This window comes from Lepidochelys kempii, chromosome 4, assembly GCF_965140285.1.
Source record: "Lepidochelys kempii isolate rLepKem1 chromosome 4, rLepKem1.hap1, whole genome shotgun sequence".
NCBI classification, from domain to species: Eukaryota; Metazoa; Chordata; order Testudines; family Cheloniidae; genus Lepidochelys; species Lepidochelys kempii.
In genome coordinates, this window is record NC_136383.1 from 92,337,243 (window position 1) to 92,359,021 (window position 21,779).

A 21,779-nucleotide genomic window follows, 5' to 3' on the forward strand; every position below is an offset into this window, starting at 1 on the left:
TTGGACTGGAGTTCTAAACTTAAGTAAAGCAATTATCTGCTAATACAATGCATCGGTTAATTCTGCTCTAAGAAGAAAAGCTTCTGTTTTGTTTGGCCCCCTGTATACTTTTCCATTCTTTCTAACAGAAGTTGCACTTCAAGGTGGGTTATTACTTTCTAAATATGAACTGTAGTGCTTGCTAAAGGGGCCAGACTGATTGCTCTGGAGACTTGTCCTTTGTCAAAGAATACACACAGGACAGGCAATAACAGCACAACCTCAATCCTGAAACAGAAGGACATGGCATCAGTCTCAATATGCCGATCACATTCTTTGGACTCTATTTTGAGGCAACTACTAATCAGTGCTAATTGTGGAGAGGGTGGGGAGGGGGGACGCGTTCACATGGAACTGAACTGAGATCACTTATCTGTGCTCACATATTACAGCAGCATAAAGCTCTAAGACAGAAACCAGTTTATTTCACATAGCCTACTGAACAGCCATTAGCAATGCTTCCAGATACTACTCCCCAGTGCTAGACTGAAAGTGGCAATCTAAAGGTAAACGGCTCTATTTCCCATTTACCAGTGCCTGAACCGTACTGTTTCTCAAATCAGGTAAATACAACTTAAAAAGGAAATCGTGAAGAACTCATGTTTGCATGAAAATCAGTGCAAGCCCCCGGTCCACTAACCTGCATACACCACAATGCCCACAACGGCTTCTGTGTTTCTGATTGTGCATCCTCGTAACAGCAAGTTCTCTCTACTCAGGCCCACTCGCTCCTTGTTTGAATGTTCACTGCAAACACAGTGCATTACTTAACAGGTGTGCCAGAGCCTCCCACAGAATCTATAGCAACCAAGCCTCAAAAGCACCTTGGGGCAGATTTTCGCCCAGTACCCAGCAACTCCCATTGTGACACGTACAGATTTTCAACAAAGCTCAGCACCGAACATATTGATCTCTTTTGAAAATCTGGACACGCATGCTCTCTTGGTTTATACTGAGATTTCACAAGTTAACAAGTCAACGGTTTGGCAGCAGCATAATTAGAAGAAAATCCTACAAAAGGGCAACATAGCGATCTCAGGACCAACACTAAGAATGGAAAGCAGACACTTCAACCCAGCACATCCCAATTCATACTACATGTGTATACTGGGGAGGAACTCTGATGGTATCAGCCCCAGCTATGCCTCAATCAAACCTGTGCTTAGGAACCAGAGTAGAACCTGGGCCCCTCTTGACAGCTGTTAAAACATGATCCCCACCTTGTAGTGCAGAAATGACCTAACAGCAGGGTCCCCAAAATATTCTACAGCCTCGCTCTATCCTAGGCTGTCAAATGGACCAAGGTCGTGGCTAATACACAGTTAGGACCTATCAATACTAGGAGACAGAATGCTACATTAACGGTGTTGTAAGCAGGTTAATTATAACATAGATAGTCAATCTATGTTTTTCCCTCCTTTTCTCTCATTTATAATTTTTATTCTCCATGCTATGGAGGGCAGAGAAGGGGCACCATAGAAACAGCAAGTTTCAAAATTAAAATGGAAATAGTTTGCATTAAAAAATATTTTGCACCATAAACTGTGCTTTTCACACAGATGTCACAAACTCTTTACAAAGGAGATTTTACAGATGGGAAAACTGAATCCCAGGGAAGTTAAGCAAGTTGCCTAGGGTCACACAGCAAGCGAGAGGCAGAGTCAGGCCAGGTCCACACTACAGAGTTTTGCTGGTCTAGCCATGTTGGTTAGGAGCATAAAGAATACAAGAAAAAATACCACACTCTTAACCAATCTAGCTAGGCTGGCAACCACTCCCCTCAGGCAGATACCAGTTATACCCGAAACAGGAGTTCTTTTGCTAGCACAGCTTATGTCATTTGAAGAGCTGGTTTAACTATATTGACAAAAAACTCCTTTTGCTGGCATAAGCTGTGTCTCCCCTAGAGGGCTTTTCTGCTATAGCTATATTGGCAAAGCCTTTTCAGGGTAAACTAACCCTGAAGAATAGAGCACAGGCCTCTTCGTTCCCAGTTCCAGTCTTTCACCATTAGACAATACTGTCTCTCTATTCAGACTACGGTCCAGAATGAGTATTAGGGAAAGCATTATTGCAGGCATCACAAATGATTAAAAACAAATAAGAGAGCCATTTTGAAAAAAGAAGGTACCAGTGTGAATTACAATATAAACTAGGCGCTTGAAAATTTCATTCTAACAAAAATTAATCAAGGAGCCTCCGCCATTCACAAGCTTTGGTACAGAAAGCATTTTTGGAGCTCCAGGTCTTCTCAACCATGCACACAAACTTAAGGGTGCAACTAGAATCGGACAATGTGATTTAAATATAAGGTGTTTTAAAAAGTAAACATTACAAGCCTTCAACAAATGAGCCAAATTACCGTAACAAATGGCAAATTCCCCCTAAGCCTACTTACACAAAGCCACGGAATCGACTGAGGTCATTGTTAGGACTTTCACATTCTATTCTACTTGAAAACTTCTCTGGATCAATTTCAGAGACCTATATTCACAGGGAAGAACATAAAATTCAGACAAGGAATGATGTAGCTTACAAAAATTATTAATTCACAGCAGCAGTTTCAGACTTTGCAGTAGTTCATAATAGCAAGTATTGCAACGTGGAAAAGCAGGTATTTTGATAAATCAGAATGCAAGATGAATGGAGAGATTGCCTAGCCAACATAAAACCCTGGATGTATCAGATGAACTGCTGATGCTTCATCGACACAACCGGGCTGTAGACTATACCAACAGAAGGGAAGTTTTGCCAGTAAAACTTTCTAGTGTAGACAAAGCCTAACTAGTGCTAGAGAAATGATTATTGCAGAGAACAAGAACTACAAGTGATGAATAAGCAGGAGCAGTTGAGCAACAGAATGGCAAAAAACAAACAAACAAACAGTTACTGCCTTGAGAAAATTCCCTTCTTAAAAAAGACTGAAAGTTGGCAAGTACTATGGAAAAGTGTATGTGATTTTGCAGAAGTACTTAGAACCCACAATTCCAACTGAAATTAATGGGATACATGAAGATTCTGCAGCTTTGAAAATCTGGCCTCTGATATCGAAATAGAATGCTTTCTCAGTAGAATGCTTTACAAAAGAGTTCCTTGACATGTCAGCTATTCTTTAAAGAAAGAGTATTAGACTCAGGTTGTCAAATTCAAAGTCTACAACTCATGGGTTTTATTTGAAATATCTTCTTCATAATTAAGGGTTTCAAAGAACCCTGAATTCTCACATTAGACTTCTTTCCATCGATAGAGGATGCCAACCCTGAGGCTAAGATATAAATCCACAGGCAGAGTTCGAACGTAGGAAATCTAAGCTTGGTATTTTCTTATTTACACATACCTTGCTGGCCTGCTGTTAATTTTGACATACTGTCAGAAATGCCTAGAGCCTCTGATAGGCGCCTCTTGTCATTTATAAATATAAATAATTAAATATATAGGGCTTCTTTCTCCTCTGCCCTGCTCCTTGTTTATTTACACATTAGGAGATATTAAAAAGACTAGAGCTGTTCAGCTTAGAAAAGAGACAACTAAGGGGGGACATGATAGAGGTCTATAAAATCATGAATGGTGTGGACAAAGTGAACAGAGAAGCGAGTGTTATTTACCGTTTCACACAATGCAAAAAAATAGGGTCACCAATGAAATTAATAGGCACAGGTTTAATACAAATATGAGGAAGTACTTTTTCACATAATGCTCAATTAACCTGAGGAACTCATTGCCCTGGGATGTTGTGATAGTCAAAACTATAACTGGATTTAAAAAAAAACAAAAAAAACCCAAAAGCAAACTAGGTAAGTTCCTGGAGGATAGGTCTATCAATGGCTATTAGCCAAGATGGTCAGGGATATAACGCCACGCTCAGAGCAACTCTAAACCTTTGACTGTCAGAATCTGGGAGTGGAAGACTAGGGTGTATCACTCCAAAATTACCCTGTTCTGTACACTCCCCCTGGAGCTCTGGTACTGGCCACTGTCAGACAGGATACTGGGATAGATGAACCACTGGTCTGACCCAGTATGGCAGCTCTTATGTTCTTATGAGTGCAAAGTGGCTGTAAAATGCTACTATTCTGATCAGCAGTATTTTACACTCACTTTGCACAGGAGTAAGTTATTCCACAAGGTACAAGGCTGTGGAAAATCAGGGCTCATCTACCCACAAACTGGAACCAAATTAACTAAATCTGTTTTAATTCATATCTTTAGTTATTTTGGTGTGAGTCTGTATGTAGACAGGTTTCAGAGTAGCAGCCGTGTTAGTCTGTATTCGCAAAAAGAAAAGGAGTACTAGTGGCACCTTAGAGACTAACCAATTTATCTGATCATAAGCTTTTTCGATGAAGTGAGCTGTAGCTCACGAAAGCTTATACTCAAATAAATTGGTTAGTCTCTAAGGTGTCACTACTATTCCTTTTCTTTTTGTATGTAGACAGTTACTGCAGATTAAGTATGTCCTATTTAGAGTTAATTTAAATAGAAATTGTTACTTGTTCTACAGGAACTGTGGTTTGTTAGATGTTGCAGTCAGTGTGGATCCCACTCAAGGTGTGCATGTGCTTTAAGCACACAAGATCAGATACTTTTGAACAACAGTGTCAGCTAGAGCCGTGCACATGCCCTATATCTCCTTGCGTTCCTGTACAAGGGCGTAAAGAGTGGCATGGCCACAATTCCCGCTCAGTTTCTCTGTGTGTGTGCGCGCGTGCGCGCCCCCCACTACAGAGGACTGGCAATCAGGATCTCCATTGGAGGTTCAGATCCTTCTGCCCCCATGGGGATGTTTATGGGGGCAGAAGACAAACTTTATATAGAAGGTTAGTCTTCTCTTAAAGCGTTATCTGAACAAATCAATACTAAATAGGAAAAGTCATTAAATATCTGTTTGTACAAATTTTTAAGATTGGCTGTAAGGGTATTGAATGCTTTCTGCCTCTAATATTGTTTTTCCTAATTTTTATGTTTACTTATAAAAAGTATCCACAGAAATACTATTGCAAAGCCCAAGGAACTGTTTATATCCTGCTAACCTGCACAGTTAGCAAATATTCAAAACAAAAGTGTCACTTATTTGTCAGAGGGAACAGAAAAAGAACTAGATAAATTCTCGGAGGATAGGTTCATCAATGGCTATTAACCAGGATGGGCAGGGATGGAGTCCCTAGCCTCTGTTTGCCAGAAGCTGGGAATGGGTGACAGGGGATGGATCACTTGATGATTACCTGTTCTGCTCATTCCCTCTGGGACAACTGGGATTGGCCACTGTCGGAAGACAGGATACTGGTCTAGATGGACCTTTGGTCTGACCCAGTATAGCCGTTCTTATGGTTGGAATGAACAACACATGTCACATTAGTCAAACACAGATTGAAGAAGAAGAGACGATCTCCCAAACTTGGCATCAAACCTAGCAGACATGACAAGCGTGTAATATTTTAACAAGGGTGAAATATTTTACAGAAGTTAGCACTTTGCTCACCATTCCTGATTTGCAAATCAAGGATATAAGCATGATTCTGAAGCAGACTGAAGCCATTGCAGGCAATTGTCATTATTGAGAAGGGGGTAGAATGGCACAGCTTTCATATGTTCTCTGAGTACAGCCACCAAGTGAGTTCTGTAAAACCTTTAGCAGGACCATGACTTCTGATCACATGATGCTTAAATGAAGAATACAATTATGGCTGAGGTTGGTATAAGGGCTGCAGGTGAAGAAGCTTGGCTAACAGTGTCACATATGTATACACTGATATATGGCCTAGTAGCTTCAGACATGTATGCACCATTGTTCTTGGGTTTGATCTTAAGTCCCTTGCCAATGACTGAAGGGACTGGAACCAGTCCTCTGACAGGTAACCTCTTACCACCAAGAGTCAATCATAGCTCCTATGAACTCAGTTGTCTGCAATGGAATCAGTGACAGTTTTTCAAGTTCACAAGGAGTCCTAGTTTGGAGAACAGGAAGTGGATGTATGACAGGGCTGCCAAGGTCTGCAGGAACCTGCATCTAATCAGCCAGTTATGGATAAGTGTGAATTCTCCATAAGTACACTACCACTGCTGCCAGGCATTTTGTGAATACTCTTGCTGCTATGGAGCATAACCCTGTATTGATAATAGTTGGGCCCCACTGTGAATCTTGGGTACTTCCTGTGGGCTGGATGGGTAGAGACATGGAAGTACATAACCATGAAACTGTCCTAAGCTTGGAGAGATGAGGGAGGCAAGCACTACCATCCTGAACATTCATTTGCTGAGTCTCCCCAGGTCTAGGAAAGGACCAACCCTCCCCTTTTCCTTCCCCCATTCTTCTTCGGGATAAGGAAATACTAGGAGTACAAACCTCCTCCCCTGAATTCCAGTGGTATCTCTACGATGGATCTTAGATGCAACAAACAACAAGACCACTTCCACCTGTAAAAGGCTTTTGTGAGAAGGGTCCTTGAAGAGAGACGGGAGGGTAGTGGATAGCAAATAGAGAACAGAACTGGATGGGGTAGCAAGGGGCAATGATCTCTAGCGTCCATCTGCCCGATGGGATGACAGAACACGCCCGGTGGAATAGGACAATGCAGCTTCCAAAGGTCAGGCTGTCTGGACTGGATCTGATGTGACTCCTGACAGTCCCATCAAATTTTTCAATAGAATTATCCCACCACAGGATGGGCAGGGATTGTAGCCTGCAGGTTTTAAATCTACCAATGTTGCAAAGCCATATAAAGGGATTTGTAGGTGAAAGAGTGTATGAGGGGATCTCTACAAGGGATGTTCAATATTCAGTCCAGATGGGCTGATATTGTTCACGGCTGTTGTATGTCAGAAAATCAGAAGGGTTCGGAAGGTTTTATGAAGTGTTTGAAATAATTTAGCCAAATCCGAGAACCAGCAGGTCTGATGGACACTTGCCAGGTTACATCTTGCTGCCACAGGTGGTAAGAAGGAACAGAGGGAGAGTCGGGGATGCCCTTCCCTTTATGCCCTTGCACAAGGAGGCACAGCGAGCACGTACAGTGCTGATGGACACTGCTATTCAAAAGACTCCAGTCTCACATGCATAGAGGCACAAAGGCAGACCTATAGTGGAATCCACACTGACATTTACCTGAAGAAGAATTTTTTTACTGACTTACATTGATTTGAAATAGGACACTCTTACCCTGAAATTAGTGACCACACACAGATTTGCGGTGAAATAACCAAAGGTGTGAATTAAAACTGATTTAGTTATTTTGGTTCCAATGCAGGTGTAGACAAGCCCCACCTCAACCACCAAGTAGATGAACTAGAGATTTTTATTAAAATAATTTTTTAAATAAAATTCTTGAAACCTCAGTTTTCTTAAAAGTGATTAGAAATGCGCAATGGTCACCTGCTCTGCATATCCTCTCACCACCTGCCTCTGCTTCAGATTGGTCTCTCCATCAAGGCTGGCTGTTTCAATGTGACAGATCCCATCTGGATCAGTAGAGTATAACAACACCATATCAGCAGGAATTATCTCATTACATGAAAGTCGAATGAAGTCCCCGACATTAACATCTTTCCAGCACTCATCTATGTATTTCTTCTCTTTCCTGAAATATATATAAAAATCTAAATGAAAAATTCCACAAGCTGCAAGCTCAAATTAATAAACTAACTACAAAAGATTATTTTTTTGACTATAAAATAGTTAGTCTAAATCAGTATGCACCAAAGTGCTGGGGAGACAGTTTACTAATTTAGGGTGAGTGTACCCACAACACAATCAATTGTTGGATCAGGGCCAGACCTTATACATGAGAATAAAAACACATTCTGTGAGGTTGACTGGGGTAAAACTCAGCACAGAATTTGGTCCTATGATTTCTATTCCCACGGAGAAGTAGTGATCTAAAATTCTCTCACTATGTGAATTACACTTCCAAATTATATAAACCAAGTGTCAAATCTTCACCTCTCTCTCCCCTGACAGTGACTCCAGAACCCAAATTTTTGTCTCTTAATTGGATAGGCAAGTACACAAAATCTTAAACATTTAGCTGGCACATCACTGAATATTTAGAACATAATTCTACTTAAAACATTTGCATTTATGACAGGTTTCAGAGTGACAGCCGTGTTAGTCTGTATTCGCAAAAAGAAAAGGAGGACTTGTGGCACCTTAGAGACTAACCAATTTATTAGAGCATAAGCTTTCGTGAGCTACAGTGAGCTGTAGCTCACGAAAGCTTATGCTCTAATAAATTGGTTAGTCTCTAAGGTGCCACAAGTCCTCCTTTTCTATTTGCATTTATGTATTTTTTAATAGCTCTGAGGTCAACATTGTAAGGTGCAAAGATCTTGCAACTCCAAGTAAAGTCAAGAAGGAGTTTAGGGCTCTCAGCACCTTGCAGAATTGGACCCTTTATTACGAAAGCCCTTAAAATATTGTTTTTGATGCTTATTTCTTCTTCTTCTTCCCATCTATTTCTGCTGTTCAGTGCTTACCTGAGACCATAATCCTCCTTTTATATGATCACAGATGGTTAATGTGAACGTTATTTTGATGCAACAGGATGAGGATTTCAGGTAAGGAGTAAGCAATGAGCATCTGATGAACTGTGGGCACCAGTACAGAATGCACTGGTGCAAGTAGACGGAGTGTGATGATTGCTCCAAGTGATCAAACCTTCTTGGTGGTAGGGACACTTCTGTGTCTTATTGTGAATGGACAAAAGGCATTTCTGGTGTCAGGTATTGTTACCATTTAACATGGAGCCCAAGAGACCAACCAGTGCACTATTTTTGTACAGACTGGCAGATTAATGTACTGGCATTGATCAAATTGTTAGCTGAGTAAAATGTTGCAGGCAAATAAAAAAAACAATTTCAATAAAAAAGAAAATATCAGAGAAATATTTCATACATTAGGTTTTGTAACTAAAACTTTTGGAGCCTGAACTATTTGACAGCATCCCCTTAAAAGTGCAAGCCTAAAGGGGAGATGCCACAAAGGAAACATAAGTAAGTGGTGTACTGACAGATTTCCCTAGTTAAGCACAGGTGACTTCATATCCTTCAAAGTGCAACAGAACCAAGAGTAGGACACTATAAAAGCTAAAGCTAGCCTAAAAATAAAATTAGTGCAAGTCACATGCCTGCCTCCTTCTCAAGATCATTATTACGGGTTTTCCAAGCAGTCAAAATCAATACTGTAGTATGGATGCAGAAAATAAATAAACCCACATTAATGTATATTAGAAGCATTCTAAAACATTCCTGGTGTTAAAATTGAATTACCACCTTTATGCATTGCTCATTCCCAATAATGTTGTAATGCTATATCTGAAATGAGACATAGGAAATCTGGAGTATGACTGGCTAACAACTTTCTAAGGAGGTGGGCACCATGTGCTAACATCTCACGGCACTCCTGCTTAGAATGTTCAAGCCTCCTCACTCTAGAGGGCCCATTAACATCAACAGCTCTATCGGTGTCTACATTACCTGATGAATCACACATTCCGTACATTTAAGAATTGGTTCTTAATTTGTTTACCAGAGAATACTACATTAGGAACTCATGAAATCATACACTATTTTGCTATCTGTATCGCAGATAGTCGTGCTGAAGGTGGGGAGGGGGCAGGAGAATGAATAGCAGCTAGTAAAACAATCTAGTTTATGAAGAAGACCCTAAGAAAAAAATTAAATCATACCAATTAAAAACATACATCTTTTACATGCACAGCTGGAGAAATTTTACAGATTCTTACAAAAATAATAAATTCCCACATTATATTGATCATTATTAATATTTTTAAAAAAGAAAAAGTCACAAGGCAATATTAGTAGTTGCAAATTAAATTCCCACTGACAGGAACTACACTTATTTAGTCTGAGTAACACAAAGAGAATTCAGAAACCCAAATATTTGGATGCTCCACTCTACTGAGACTGAATAGCATTCATGAAACCTGCAGTTTATCAGCATAACTACATGAGACCATAAAAGAACAGACTTTGCCCTCAAGCCTTCTATCATTAACACATGCAGGACTTGAAAGGAGAGAAATTACTTCAGCTCTCTAAAAGTTTAATTATATTCCTGTTTCAGGCTCCAATCATAATTGGCTGAATAATTTGACTCCCAGAAAGTTGCTGTACAGAACTGGATGCAATTTTGTTTCTTTGCAATTACATTAAGAAAGCATTCTCCAGGTTATTCATATTGTTATGGAACTAGCTCTCAAAAAAAAAAAAAATCAATAGGGCATGCTACATGTCAGAGAACTAACATTTTTCATCCTGAGAATTAATCACAAAATAATACTCATCGTTTACACAGGGCTAGATTGTAATTTTGCAATCTGCCCTGAGGGAGGCCATGTCTACACTAGGGGGAGCCAAGGGTTTACTTCAATCAGCTAACACATGTTGAAACTATAACTTGTCTTCTAGTACACTAGGATTTTAACATGTGTTAGACAACACATTTAAAAAAAACCCAACACTTTATTTTCAAAGTGAAGACAAGGCGTGAGCATCAGTGTGCAGCTGCACAGACCCAGTCCCTGCTTCCTCCATGGGAGAAATAAACTGTGCCACACCGTTTCTTGGTGCAGCTTACTTCCCTCTCTGCAATGCTTCAGCTGCCCACTTGCTCTCCCTGCATGCTACTCCCTGAAATAGCTATCACAGCAAATGAATAATGGGGCTCCTTATACCCCTGCATGATCACACAGCAAGAGTAATGTGGTCCATAGTACTTTCCATTTGATAATTATTAATTAATTTAGCCTCACAATACCCTTTCACGGTAGGTATGTCTGAACTGTTATCCTTATTTTACAGATGAGGAAACTAAGGTGCAAAAGGTCACCTAGGAAACTTGTGGTAGCATCTGGAAAAAACCAAGGATTTCTCTCTAACTTCGTAGCCAATGTCCAAGTGAAGAAAGGAACTGGTCAGGTCCTATTATCATCACTTATTTGGGAACTCTTTACTAGTTGATTTAGAAACATAACAGCATTAATTTAAGGAAAGCATGGTTCACAATGGTGTTACGCAAACTTTTCCAACTGCCATTGTATTATAACCCTGGGTCGCAACATCCCTGATATTCTGGTTCTGCGACTGTTTAACAGACACTAACAACTGTTCCAAATTGTGCGACAATAGCAGTGTGACTGAAATAAGTCACTTTTAAACCAAAATAAGAATGTGGCCAACTGATCAATCCAGAAACCAATTTTGTTAAGGTTCCTCAAACTTACTGTTTTGTATATTAACACTAATAATACACATTGTACATTATTCATCAATAACAAAGTCAGACAAACACTTACCTGCTGTATACTTTAGTTAATAAGTTGTTTATCTGCTTATCTAATTTGTATTTTGAGTAATCCTCAAGGCCATCTTTAACTGCAATAATTGTGAGAACAACTACTAGAGGTAACATGGTAATTTCTTTCTGGAAGGCTTCCACCAGTGGAACCCAGTTCAGGACAACTAAAAATAGGAAATATAAATTGGCAGCTCTGAAACAAACACAAAAACAGATGCAGGAGTTAGGAATGGAATGAAGTTTAGGAGGTGAGTAAAAGGCAGGTGACACATGTAATGACCTGCAGTTCACTAGCAAACTGAGTTAAGCAGAAGTTTCTACATACTTTAGAAGTAACATTTATGCAGAGCTTTATGTTGCGTAAGAGGCTGCATGCTGGAAAGAGACATGGCATTCATGTAGCTTAAATACCAAGAAACTAAACTGAGTTCTTACCATGCAACCAGAGCTTCAAAATGATAACTCCTTTTCACAGGCAACATAATGCCAAACATTCCTACATCTCTCAGCTTGATTTTTGTACAAAATTAGCAGTTGTCAGCAAAGATCAACATATTAGAAGACACCACGCTTTTTATATCCAAAGTTATTAAAATGTTAGCGGAAGCCTTATGTCCACATATCTCAGCATTATTCAGATATTCAGTGATGAGGTCACACCAACAAATTTTAATTAAATTTCCCGCAAAAGATCTATTACCCTATATAGAAACACAAGCACATTACCTTAAAGGTCATCTCCACGCAAACCTCAAACATCTCAATTTTAGCATTTAACGGCTTCAGCCATACCCAATATCACTTAGAAATTTTCTATTGTCAATGTTGAGGCAAAACACAGAAGCAATAAGCATCATGAATCACATCCCCTGCCCACACAATCAGAATTTAACTTAAAGAAAACATGAAACACTTCTGCATCGATTGAAGAATTACATAATTATAGCTTCACCTTCCAACTTTTCAACACACCTTTCATTAGCAGCCTTCCTTGGTACAGGCTATTACAGTAACATATTCAATCAAGTGGGAAAACAAATACAGATCACCAGCAATTTCTGGCCTTAGATAAGTGGAAAGATGTAAACAAGAAACTACCATAAACAAAGGATACAGAAAGAGTTGAAGCACTTTCAGCATTTAACTGTTTAACCATCAAAGCAATAACCTTCTTTGAGAGTGTTAGAGGGACTTCTATAAAGAAAATTCAAGGCACTTACACATATTTTCATGGAGTAAAACGTCCTGAAATAACAGGTCAATAGGGCATATTGTACACACCAACAGATTAGTCACCATTTGTATCTTTGATATTCCAAACGTAACCAAACATGTTTGGTATAGCTAAGGCCCTACCAAATTCACGGCCATGAAAAACGCATCACAGACCATGAAACCTTGTCTCCCCCATGAAATCTGGTCGTCTGTATACTTTTACCCTATACTACACTCTTTTACACTATATGGTAAAAGTATATACAAGTACACAATGTTTCTCAAACTGGGGCTCCCTAACAACAGGGTCAAGCTGATTGTAGAGGGGTTTCAGTATTGCCACCCTTTCTTCTGTACTGCCCTCAGATCTGGGTGACCGGAGAGCAGCGGCTGCTGGCCAGGTGTCCAGGTCTGAATGCAGTGTCACTGTCAGCAGCTGCACAGAAGTAGAGGTGACATGGTATGGTATTGCCACCCTTATTTCTGCATTTCTGCTGGCAGTGGCTCTGTCTTCAGAGCTGGGTTCCCAGCCAGCAACCACTAATCTCTAGCCACTTAGCTCTGAAGGCTGCGCTGCTCCCGGTGGTGACACTGCCTTCAGAGCTCAGCACCCATCCAACAGCTGCTGCTCTCCAGCCAACAAGTTCTGAAGGCAACGCAGAAAGGTGGCAATACCACAACCCCCCCTACAATAGCTTTGCAACCCGCTTTTGGGTCGGGACCCCCAGTTTGAGAAACGCTGACTTAACAGACTTTACAGGTTTATATTTTGCTGTTTTTAAATACATATTCATGTTTTGTTACAACTCTGTGACATTTTAAGATTAAATATCTGAAACCATAAAGTTCAAAATTTAAAAAATGCTATGACCATGACATTTATTAAAATAGACCGTGAATTTGGTAGGGCCCTAGGTAGAGGTTTCCACATGATCCACTAGTACAGGGGTCAGCAACCTATGGCACGTATGCCCAAGGTAGCACACAAGCTGATTTTCAGTGGCACTCTGCTGACGGTCTGGGGTTCCGATCGCTGGCCCCTTGCCAGCTGGGATCCCAGCCGCCGGCCCCGCTCAGCCCACTGCTGGTCTGGGGTCCCGGCCGCCGGCCCGCTTAGCCCACTGCCTTCCTGGGGGACATTGGAAAACTCAGCAAGGAAAAGCAAGGATCACGCTAAACTGATAAGATCTGCACTTTAAATTTAATTTTAAACGAAGCTTCTTAAAGGTTTTTAAAACCTTATTTACTTTACATACAACAATAGTTTAGTTATAGAATATAGACTTATAGAGAGAGACATTCTAAAAACGTTAAAATGTATTACTTGCATGCAAAACCTTAAATTACAGTGAATAAATTAAGACTTGGCACACCACTTCTGAAAGGTTGCCGACCCCTGCACTAGTAAGTCAGATCTTCTCAGGAATTCTTACCTGTTAAAGCTGGCTTCCTACATTTTCAGTCAAGAATTTATACGTGAAGGGTGTGTGATGTTGCACTCCATAATGTTTTATGGAAATATGCTTATGAGTGCAAATATGATGTAACTGGAATATAGTTTATGCAAGAGGTCTCTTGTAAGGTATCATTACAAAGCATATAATCTACTGAGTGTATTCATCCTATTTGTATGTATGTATCATTCTTGTATCTGAAGATAGCAATATGAAATATAACTCTGAGGTCCTATTGTAATTATGCGAAGTGTGGGCCATTAATGGTGGTTTAGAATCTTGACAGCTCCCATTGACTAGGACAATTGGTTGTAAATGGCTCTGTTTACTTACAAACCTTCCTGGGTACGTGCAGGCCAGCCCTGGAAGAATGGAGGCTGGGGTCTCACAGGACATGTGAACATGTCACCCGATACTGGAATCCATCTTAAACCTGGTGCTTTCCATTTAGAAGGAGGGGACCCAGAGAGACAAAAGATTCTCTCCTTGTGCCAAAGCTATAAAAGGGAGTGGAACAGAACAAAGGTGGCTGCCAGTCATGAGAACACCCCCAGTTTCCAACTAAGATGTCTGCTGGAAGTACCAAGGACTGTACCAGAGGAAAGGATTGGGCCCAGACTAGGAAGGAGTCTAGCCTGTGAAAGAAGCTTATTGGAATATTTCTGAGGGTGAGATTTTACCTGTAATCAGTTTCTTAATGTATTACGCTTAGACTTGCGTGTTTTTGCTGGCAGGGAAAATGGGTTCAGAGGTAATCTCAGCACATCAGGTGACAGGCCCAAGGGGGTCTCTATGACTGAATCCGTCCCAGGGCATTCCCTCCTCCCTCAGATGTTTATGCCACTTTCCTTGTTCTGGCTCCCTTTCTTGTGTTGAGACATCCTCTTCCATGTCTCCCATTGTATACCACACAGAGACTGAAGCTACCAGTAACTCATCCACTCCCCACAAAATTAAGAATAAAAGAGACACAAACCCTGTTTCCATTCTCCAACCAACAGAGTTGCTGAGATGATTGTTTCAAACTGATGATCAGACAACGCAGAAAACAGAGAACACATTTTTATCTTTTTTAAGTTCTAAGTCTGCACCCTCCATTTAAACAAATTTGCCACTGATAGAACTGCAATCTCCCAATCTAGAAACAAGAGCAGGTCAAGAAACTTTGGCTGAACTACAGCCCTCAAGGCTTTGTGGTCAAAGAGTATCCACAGAGGCAAAAATTACTAGAGTACCAGCCCTTTGATGACTTAAGGAGGCTTGGACTGAGGACATGACAGATGTTCTACATATCTCTTCCACTAAAGCTAGAGTGGACCAACCAAAAATCTCATCAATTGCAAGGCTTGTGACAGTGTCCTTGCTGGTTTTACAAAACCCATTTTTGGACACACACCCCCCGAGGCCACCATGTTGCTTCCCCAAGTGAGCCCTCCCACCACCCTCTTAACATCACCTTTCAAGCCAGCCGCCATGCAAATTCATAGAGTGGCTGAAGAAAAGGAGAACCAACCTCATTCTTCTCCACCACTACACCTGCCAAACTGGATGGGGGTGAAATCTTATCATACGCTGCTCTATGTCAGTGATCCAAGAGGAGGGACCATCTAACTCAGGAGTGAGGAACCTTTTTTCTATCATTGGCCATTGACCCACAGAAGAAAATCAATTGCAGACCACTCACCTGCTGGGGTGGTTGAGGCTCAGGGCTTCCCCCCTGCAGCAGGGCAAGCTGGTGCTTGCAGCTCCAGCCCCATGGGGGGAGGGGCGGATGGACGCTGCAGGCCAGATGAAATTAACTGACACTCCGGATCCAGCCTGTGGGCCGTAGGTTCCCACCCCTGATCTAACTGATCCGAAATGGTGAAAGAAAGGACATGACACCAAATGAGGAGAGAGACCTCTTTTGAGTATCAGTTTTGGGATAATGTATCTTGTTACAAAGTTATCAGAACTGATTGCTAAATTCAGGAGAGAAGAGTAGTTTATAAAAACAAATTTGTAGATATTAGCACATGAATTTCAAACAAACAAAAAAACCCACATTCGAATAATTTCCACAATTACACACAAGAATCCTTTACCTGTAAAACTGTTCAAATAAATTCCGTGGTAGAAAGTTGAATAAAGTGTATTTAGTAGTCCGTATTCTGTTGTTCATATATAATTTTGATACCTTTTCATACTCTTCTTTAAAGTGTCCCAGACATGGTATAACTATCCTATGTCTGCTAGGCACTTTGGATGATTGATAACACTTGTCACATGAGGAGCTGCTGCTGCTTCCATCCCTGCCTTCTGCGGATACCAGACGCTGCCAGCGATATCGGGCCCATCGGATGGGGTCTGCCATATCGTCTGAAATGATTTGTGATCCAGGCCAGGTCTTCTTTCTAGCAAAATTTTAAAGTCAAGAAAATTACACAGTAAGTCTGGAGAAGCTTTAGTTCAAAATACAAACAAAAAAGCTGTTCACAATGGTTACTGCAAAGGCCTTTAAGTGAGGTTAACTTGGTTTGTTAACCTTACAATGAGAATTGAGTTACTACCCATTTTTGATTTCAAAATGAAAGGAACTATTAATAGTTTATGTGAGGTAAAACCCTCTGATTGAATAGTGCAGTAATCTATATTGAAGGGCTATTTAGATTTAATTCTACCTCTCAGGAACTAGAAAGAGATATAATCACATCAGTTTTGGTTTGTTTTAATTTAACATTTCTTTAAAATAATTGTACCATAAATACAAAGCACAATCCGCACCCCAATATCCATCAACTACTGATATAAAGATTGGTGAAAATTTTTCCCATAGAATACTTATGTTTTCCTGTGTAATGCTGACTAGTAGGTTGCCTGTAGTAGTTTAGTCAAAGGAATGTTAATGGAATTGTCTTCACTTATTTATAAACCTGCTGATTGCTATCACATTACATATATCCCTGTAATTAAATAACACTAGATCAAAGTGTGTGTATATTCAGACATTAGAACTTCATGAATACTAATGAATGATACTTACATTGTTTCACTTATCGATCCTGATTATAATGCAATGGCAAACAATTGCATTATGACAGGTTTCAGAGTAATATCACTGTAACCAACTACTTGTGAATGCCAGGAAATAAAATGCTAACTTCAAAGCAAGGGTCATTGTATTCAGCAATGGAAATCCACAGACAATCTGCAATTGCTACTCATCAAAACTCAAGTAGGTGAATGTCTTCTGCAAGCAGGATCTATAAATACTACTTTAAGGGAATGATCCTGCATCTCTGGCCTGATGGATTCTGACATGGTGGAATACTGAGCAATTGGACAGCAACCCCCAAAGTTAGTTTGGGTAACCCTGAGACACTTAAGGAAAACTAGCAGATCACTACATCTCTGCTATCATACTGGATTCTCAAACTTTGACTCACCTGTATTTTACCTGCTTTAACCTCTCATTTCTTTTTCTTAGCTAATAAACCTTTAGTTTACTAGAGAAATTAGCTGTCAGTGTTCTCTTTGGTGTGATGTCCAGAGTACCCATTGAGCTGGGGTAAGTGACTGGGCTTTTGGGGCTGCGGGTAACCCAATATGAGGTGATTTTTGGTTTAATAACCTTTCATCACGAAGTCCAGTTTGTTGGGGTGGTAAAACGGAGCTGGCGAGCCTGTTTGTGGCTCCATGTAAAATTAATATAGTAATCCAAAAGCACACATTTGTTACTGTCTTGGTGAAATCTAATTATAGAATATACCATCATTTTGGGGTATCTGCTCTGTTTTCTGGCAGTCTGACCTGAGATCGGCACTCTCAATTGTATGCCATACGAGACAGCGTCATATGCTGCTCGACAACACTGACGGTACACAGAGGAACCATTTAAAATTATTAATCATATAAATCTCTAGATACAGGACCCAAAGATGTGCATGCAATAAATTGGTACCTGAAGTCTGATAAATCCAAGTGAGAAATTTCAGAGTAGCAGCCGTGTTAGTCTGTATTCGCAAAAAGAAAAGGAGTACTTGTGGCACCTTAAATTTGTTAGTCTCTAAGGTGCCACAAGTACTCCTTTTCCAAGTGAGAAAGATGTTCAGGGCTATATATTGTCCATTATAAGACAATATTGCATGCTCTTCACTCAGAAAGCTAGGCCAGCACAGGACATCTAATATACTTCAATACCTTTACAGTAACATAATCTAAGGCATTTTTCAATCCCACTAAACAAGAGAAAATCTTTGATTTAAGCAGTAACCCAACCAGCTATATTTACACCGCTCAGTATCCCATACATATACTGTTACGTAAATTCTTTTGCAGATTTACGGCTCTGTAGGCCCTCTAGCATTTACAGTAAGAGTGGCAGTCCGGTAGTTCAGAGATGCTCTAGAATTCTAGTGCCGCTTTATGTACACAGCCTATCATTTAAATTTGGATTTGATAAAACAAAACAAATCCCCAGCCATGACAATGACCTGTCTTATTTAATATTTTTGTTAAGAGTCAGCTTCCAACAGGCCTTTCCTTATGAGAAGCATGAGAGAATAGTGGCATTTGTGGGATGTGTGAAGACAGAGCTCCTGCACCTCACACAGAGGCCTCTTGGAATTGTGGGCCCTGCAGTCTGAGTTGCATATATTACAACCAGCTATAGGTCTCAATTCTCACTTGTGTTATTTCTCTGCAGCATCCCAGCTTTCTTATCATGATCCTGCTTTTCCAGCCCAGGAACAGAGGCCAAGGGGGTTATTTCTTCCTAGGCCTCTGACAGACACAGATGACCACCAACCACCATTTGACATGTTTGATTCCTCCTCTAGTCATTTACCAAATATTAAGGCTACGATTTAGGTATGGGTATTTTTAGTAAAAGTGACTAGATGACCTCCTGAGGTCCCTTCCAACCCTGATATTCTATGATAAGTCACAGAATCCGTGACTTCCATGACCTCTGTGACAAACACAGAGCCCTACTGATTATCCCTCCATGGTCAAACCGGGATCGCCAGCCATCTCACCAGGGCACTCATCCTTCCCATTCCCTAGGCTGCATAACCAGCCGAGCCTGCTAGCTCATCTGGCAGCAGAATTTTAAAAGGAATTCCTTTTAGGTCAGGCTTTCCTCTGCCATAACAGATAAACCTGATAGCAAAGTTCTGTTCTGTTCAACTTTGATTCTAGCAAGAAGTGTGTTTATTTTCCCCACCATGCTTAGTAGCTCTGCTTCTTAGACTGTAGTTTCTTGTTTCGTAAGTATTATATTTAGTTTCCTAGATCAACAGTGAAGCTGCTGCTAGCTGACGATATCCTGTTTTTGTATAGCGGATATCTCAATACCAGTATATGAGGGGTGGAGGGAACGGAAAGGAGAGGAAATCTGCAAAATGTACAGTTTTCATTTCTGGATCTCACATTAGGTTCCAGTACTCAGAAGCCATATCCTACTGTATTTTCTGTGTTCCATGACAAGATTTGTATATTTTTGCCAGACTCACATGCATGCCTGTCTTTGCATTAGAATCATAAAATATGAGGCGTGGAAGGGACCTCAGGAGGTCATCTAGTCCAACCCCCTGCTCAAAGCAGGACCAATCCCCAATTTTTGCCCCAGATCCCTAAATGGCCCCCTCAAGGATTGAACTCACAGCCCTGGATTTAGCAGGTCAATGCTCAAACCACTGAGCTATCCCTCCTCCCTAAGCTTCTTTATTATTTGCAGAGGGCCTGCATAATGATACCAATCACTCTCCTAATACACCTTCAGTGCAGCAAGAGGGCTGTAGAATTCAAGCTGACTGAGTGGGAAGACTTTTAAGCTCATTTTTCACAAAAAGGCCAGAAACACAGGGTTTGATCCTGCACAACTAAAGTTGACGGAAGCCTTCAATGGACAAAGTATCAGGCACTGAAGACACAGCTTAGGCCTGAATTTCTCTCCTCTTATGTAACTGGGGTTGGGGCACATAGGAGGTGGTGAGCCCTTTCCAGAACTCTGTGTGATCAGGGTGGTTTGTGAACAAGTGTGGCTGGAAAGTGGCCTTCTCTGTGGCATGCTCCCACAGAGGCCCCCGGGAGGGCCGTGAGCAGGTTTCAGGGGGTCTGCCAAGCATGGCTGATACTAGACTCGCTAGAGCCCAAGGCAGAAAGCCGAAGTTCCGCCACACGGGACTGCAGCCCGGGGCCGCACCACCTGGGTCTGAAGCCAAAGCCTGAGCAACTTAACTTCACAGTGCCCCTATGTGGTGTAGCGCCTCCTTACTACCTCCTTACTACCCCCTAACAATGGCCCTGGCTTTTATGTGCAGAAAATCAGTTGTTGTGACACAGTTGGGCCATGGAGTTTTTATAGCAAGTTGGGGGACCTCGGAAAGAAAGAGGTTGAGAACCCCTGATCTAGTGTATTTCCCAGTGGAAATCCAAGCAAGCATTATCTTCTGCACCTTCTAGCCCCTTCTACCTGGTATACACAAAGATTAAATCCTCTCTCTATTGAAGTCAATCGGAATTTTGCCATTGACTTCAATGGGGCCAGGATTTCACACTGAGTGATGTGGGTGAAAGCCATGGCAATGTTAATCTAAACAAGCAATACTTCTTGTGGGAAAGGGGACCAGCTGGAGAGGTGCAGGATCCAGGAGGATGGAGCCCAGTTTCTCTATGGGGTTTTCAGATCACCACACACCATATTGACTCTGCAGGATCCAAACCCCCTTGCCTCAGAGGATAATTAACAGCTGTGGTTCTCGAACTTTTGTACTGGTGACCCCTTTCACATAGCAAGCCTCTGAGTGTGACCCCACCTTATAAATTAAAATCACTTTTTTATATATTTAACACCATTATAGAAGCTGGAGACAAAGTGGGGTTTGGGTTGGAGGCTGACAACTCATGACCCCCATGTAATAACCTCACGACCCCCTGAGGGGTCCCAATCCCCAGTTTGAGAACCCCTGATTAAGAGGATATACCACAGGAGAAAAGTGTAGTTTCCAGTGGACTTTGTTCCATGTTATGATTCCCCCCCCTCGCCCCATCACCCCCCAATCACTGGGGACGAGCGAGCCAATGGAGACATTTACTAAAATATGGATTTGGTGAATGAGAGAGTCTTGTGTTCCACAATGAAAATAAAGCTACTTGCTTGAGATTATTTATAAACCCAATACATATTTGTTGACCATTTCCTTTCCTTTGACTGTAAGCTCTCTGGGGGCAGGGACTCCATCCTCCTGTGCAGCACATGGCACAACAGGGCCCTGCTCCTGCAGGTGCGACGAGAATATAAACACAATTATAATTTTGTACTGTGTCTATTCAGTAAAGCTTTCATTTAAAGGGTTTTAAGAGCCTAGCTGCTAATTGAGGTTTAGTGATTACTTTAGAAGGATTCTGAGCAAGGATTTGCAGCACTTTGATGAATAGGGTTGCAGACAACTCTGATCTAAGGCCCAGGAAAACTATGCAGGTGAAAGTGTAAGGGGAGGAAAGGGAGGCTGAAACAACTAGACAGAGAGGATGTCTCCTCACAAACAAAAAAGCCATGCAAGTGTCCCAGTGCACACACTATATTTTTCAATGTGTGATCTTATGAAAACTGGAGTGGGTCTTTTTTCTCTAACCTCAAGTGCATTATTTTATACTTGTACTATTTTATTCCTGCATTTACACTGTGCAATGCGGAAATGAAAGAGTCCATTTCAAAGCCTGGGCAGAAAGTGGAAGAGGTCAGCTTAGCGTAGGAACCTCATTGGGATCTCCATGTC

The 21,779-nt window shown here is 41.1% G+C and overlaps 1 protein-coding gene across 5 annotated transcripts in view; it reads right to left on the minus strand.

Annotated features, from left to right (window-relative positions):
• Positions 1 to 21,779, minus strand: part of ATP10D (ATPase phospholipid transporting 10D (putative)) — a 107,450-nt gene that overhangs the window by 33,166 nt on the left and 52,505 nt on the right. For 4 of the 5 annotated variants that reach the window (XM_073342121.2, XM_073342120.2, XM_073342118.2 and 1 more), the window contains 5 exons: positions 16,104 to 16,412; positions 11,349 to 11,543; positions 7,409 to 7,613; positions 2,438 to 2,523; positions 680 to 786 (listed from right to left, as the gene is read on the minus strand). In XM_073342121.2, coding sequence (XP_073198222.2) covers positions 680 to 786; positions 2,438 to 2,523; positions 7,409 to 7,613; positions 11,349 to 11,543; positions 16,104 to 16,372 — 862 coding nt within the window. In that variant the 5' untranslated portion in view covers positions 16,373 to 16,412. Of the gene's footprint in view, positions 1 to 679; positions 787 to 2,437; positions 2,524 to 7,408; positions 7,614 to 11,348; positions 11,544 to 16,103; positions 16,413 to 21,779 lie in introns of those variants that run through there. The other variant, XM_073342122.2, reaches the window with a different exon arrangement.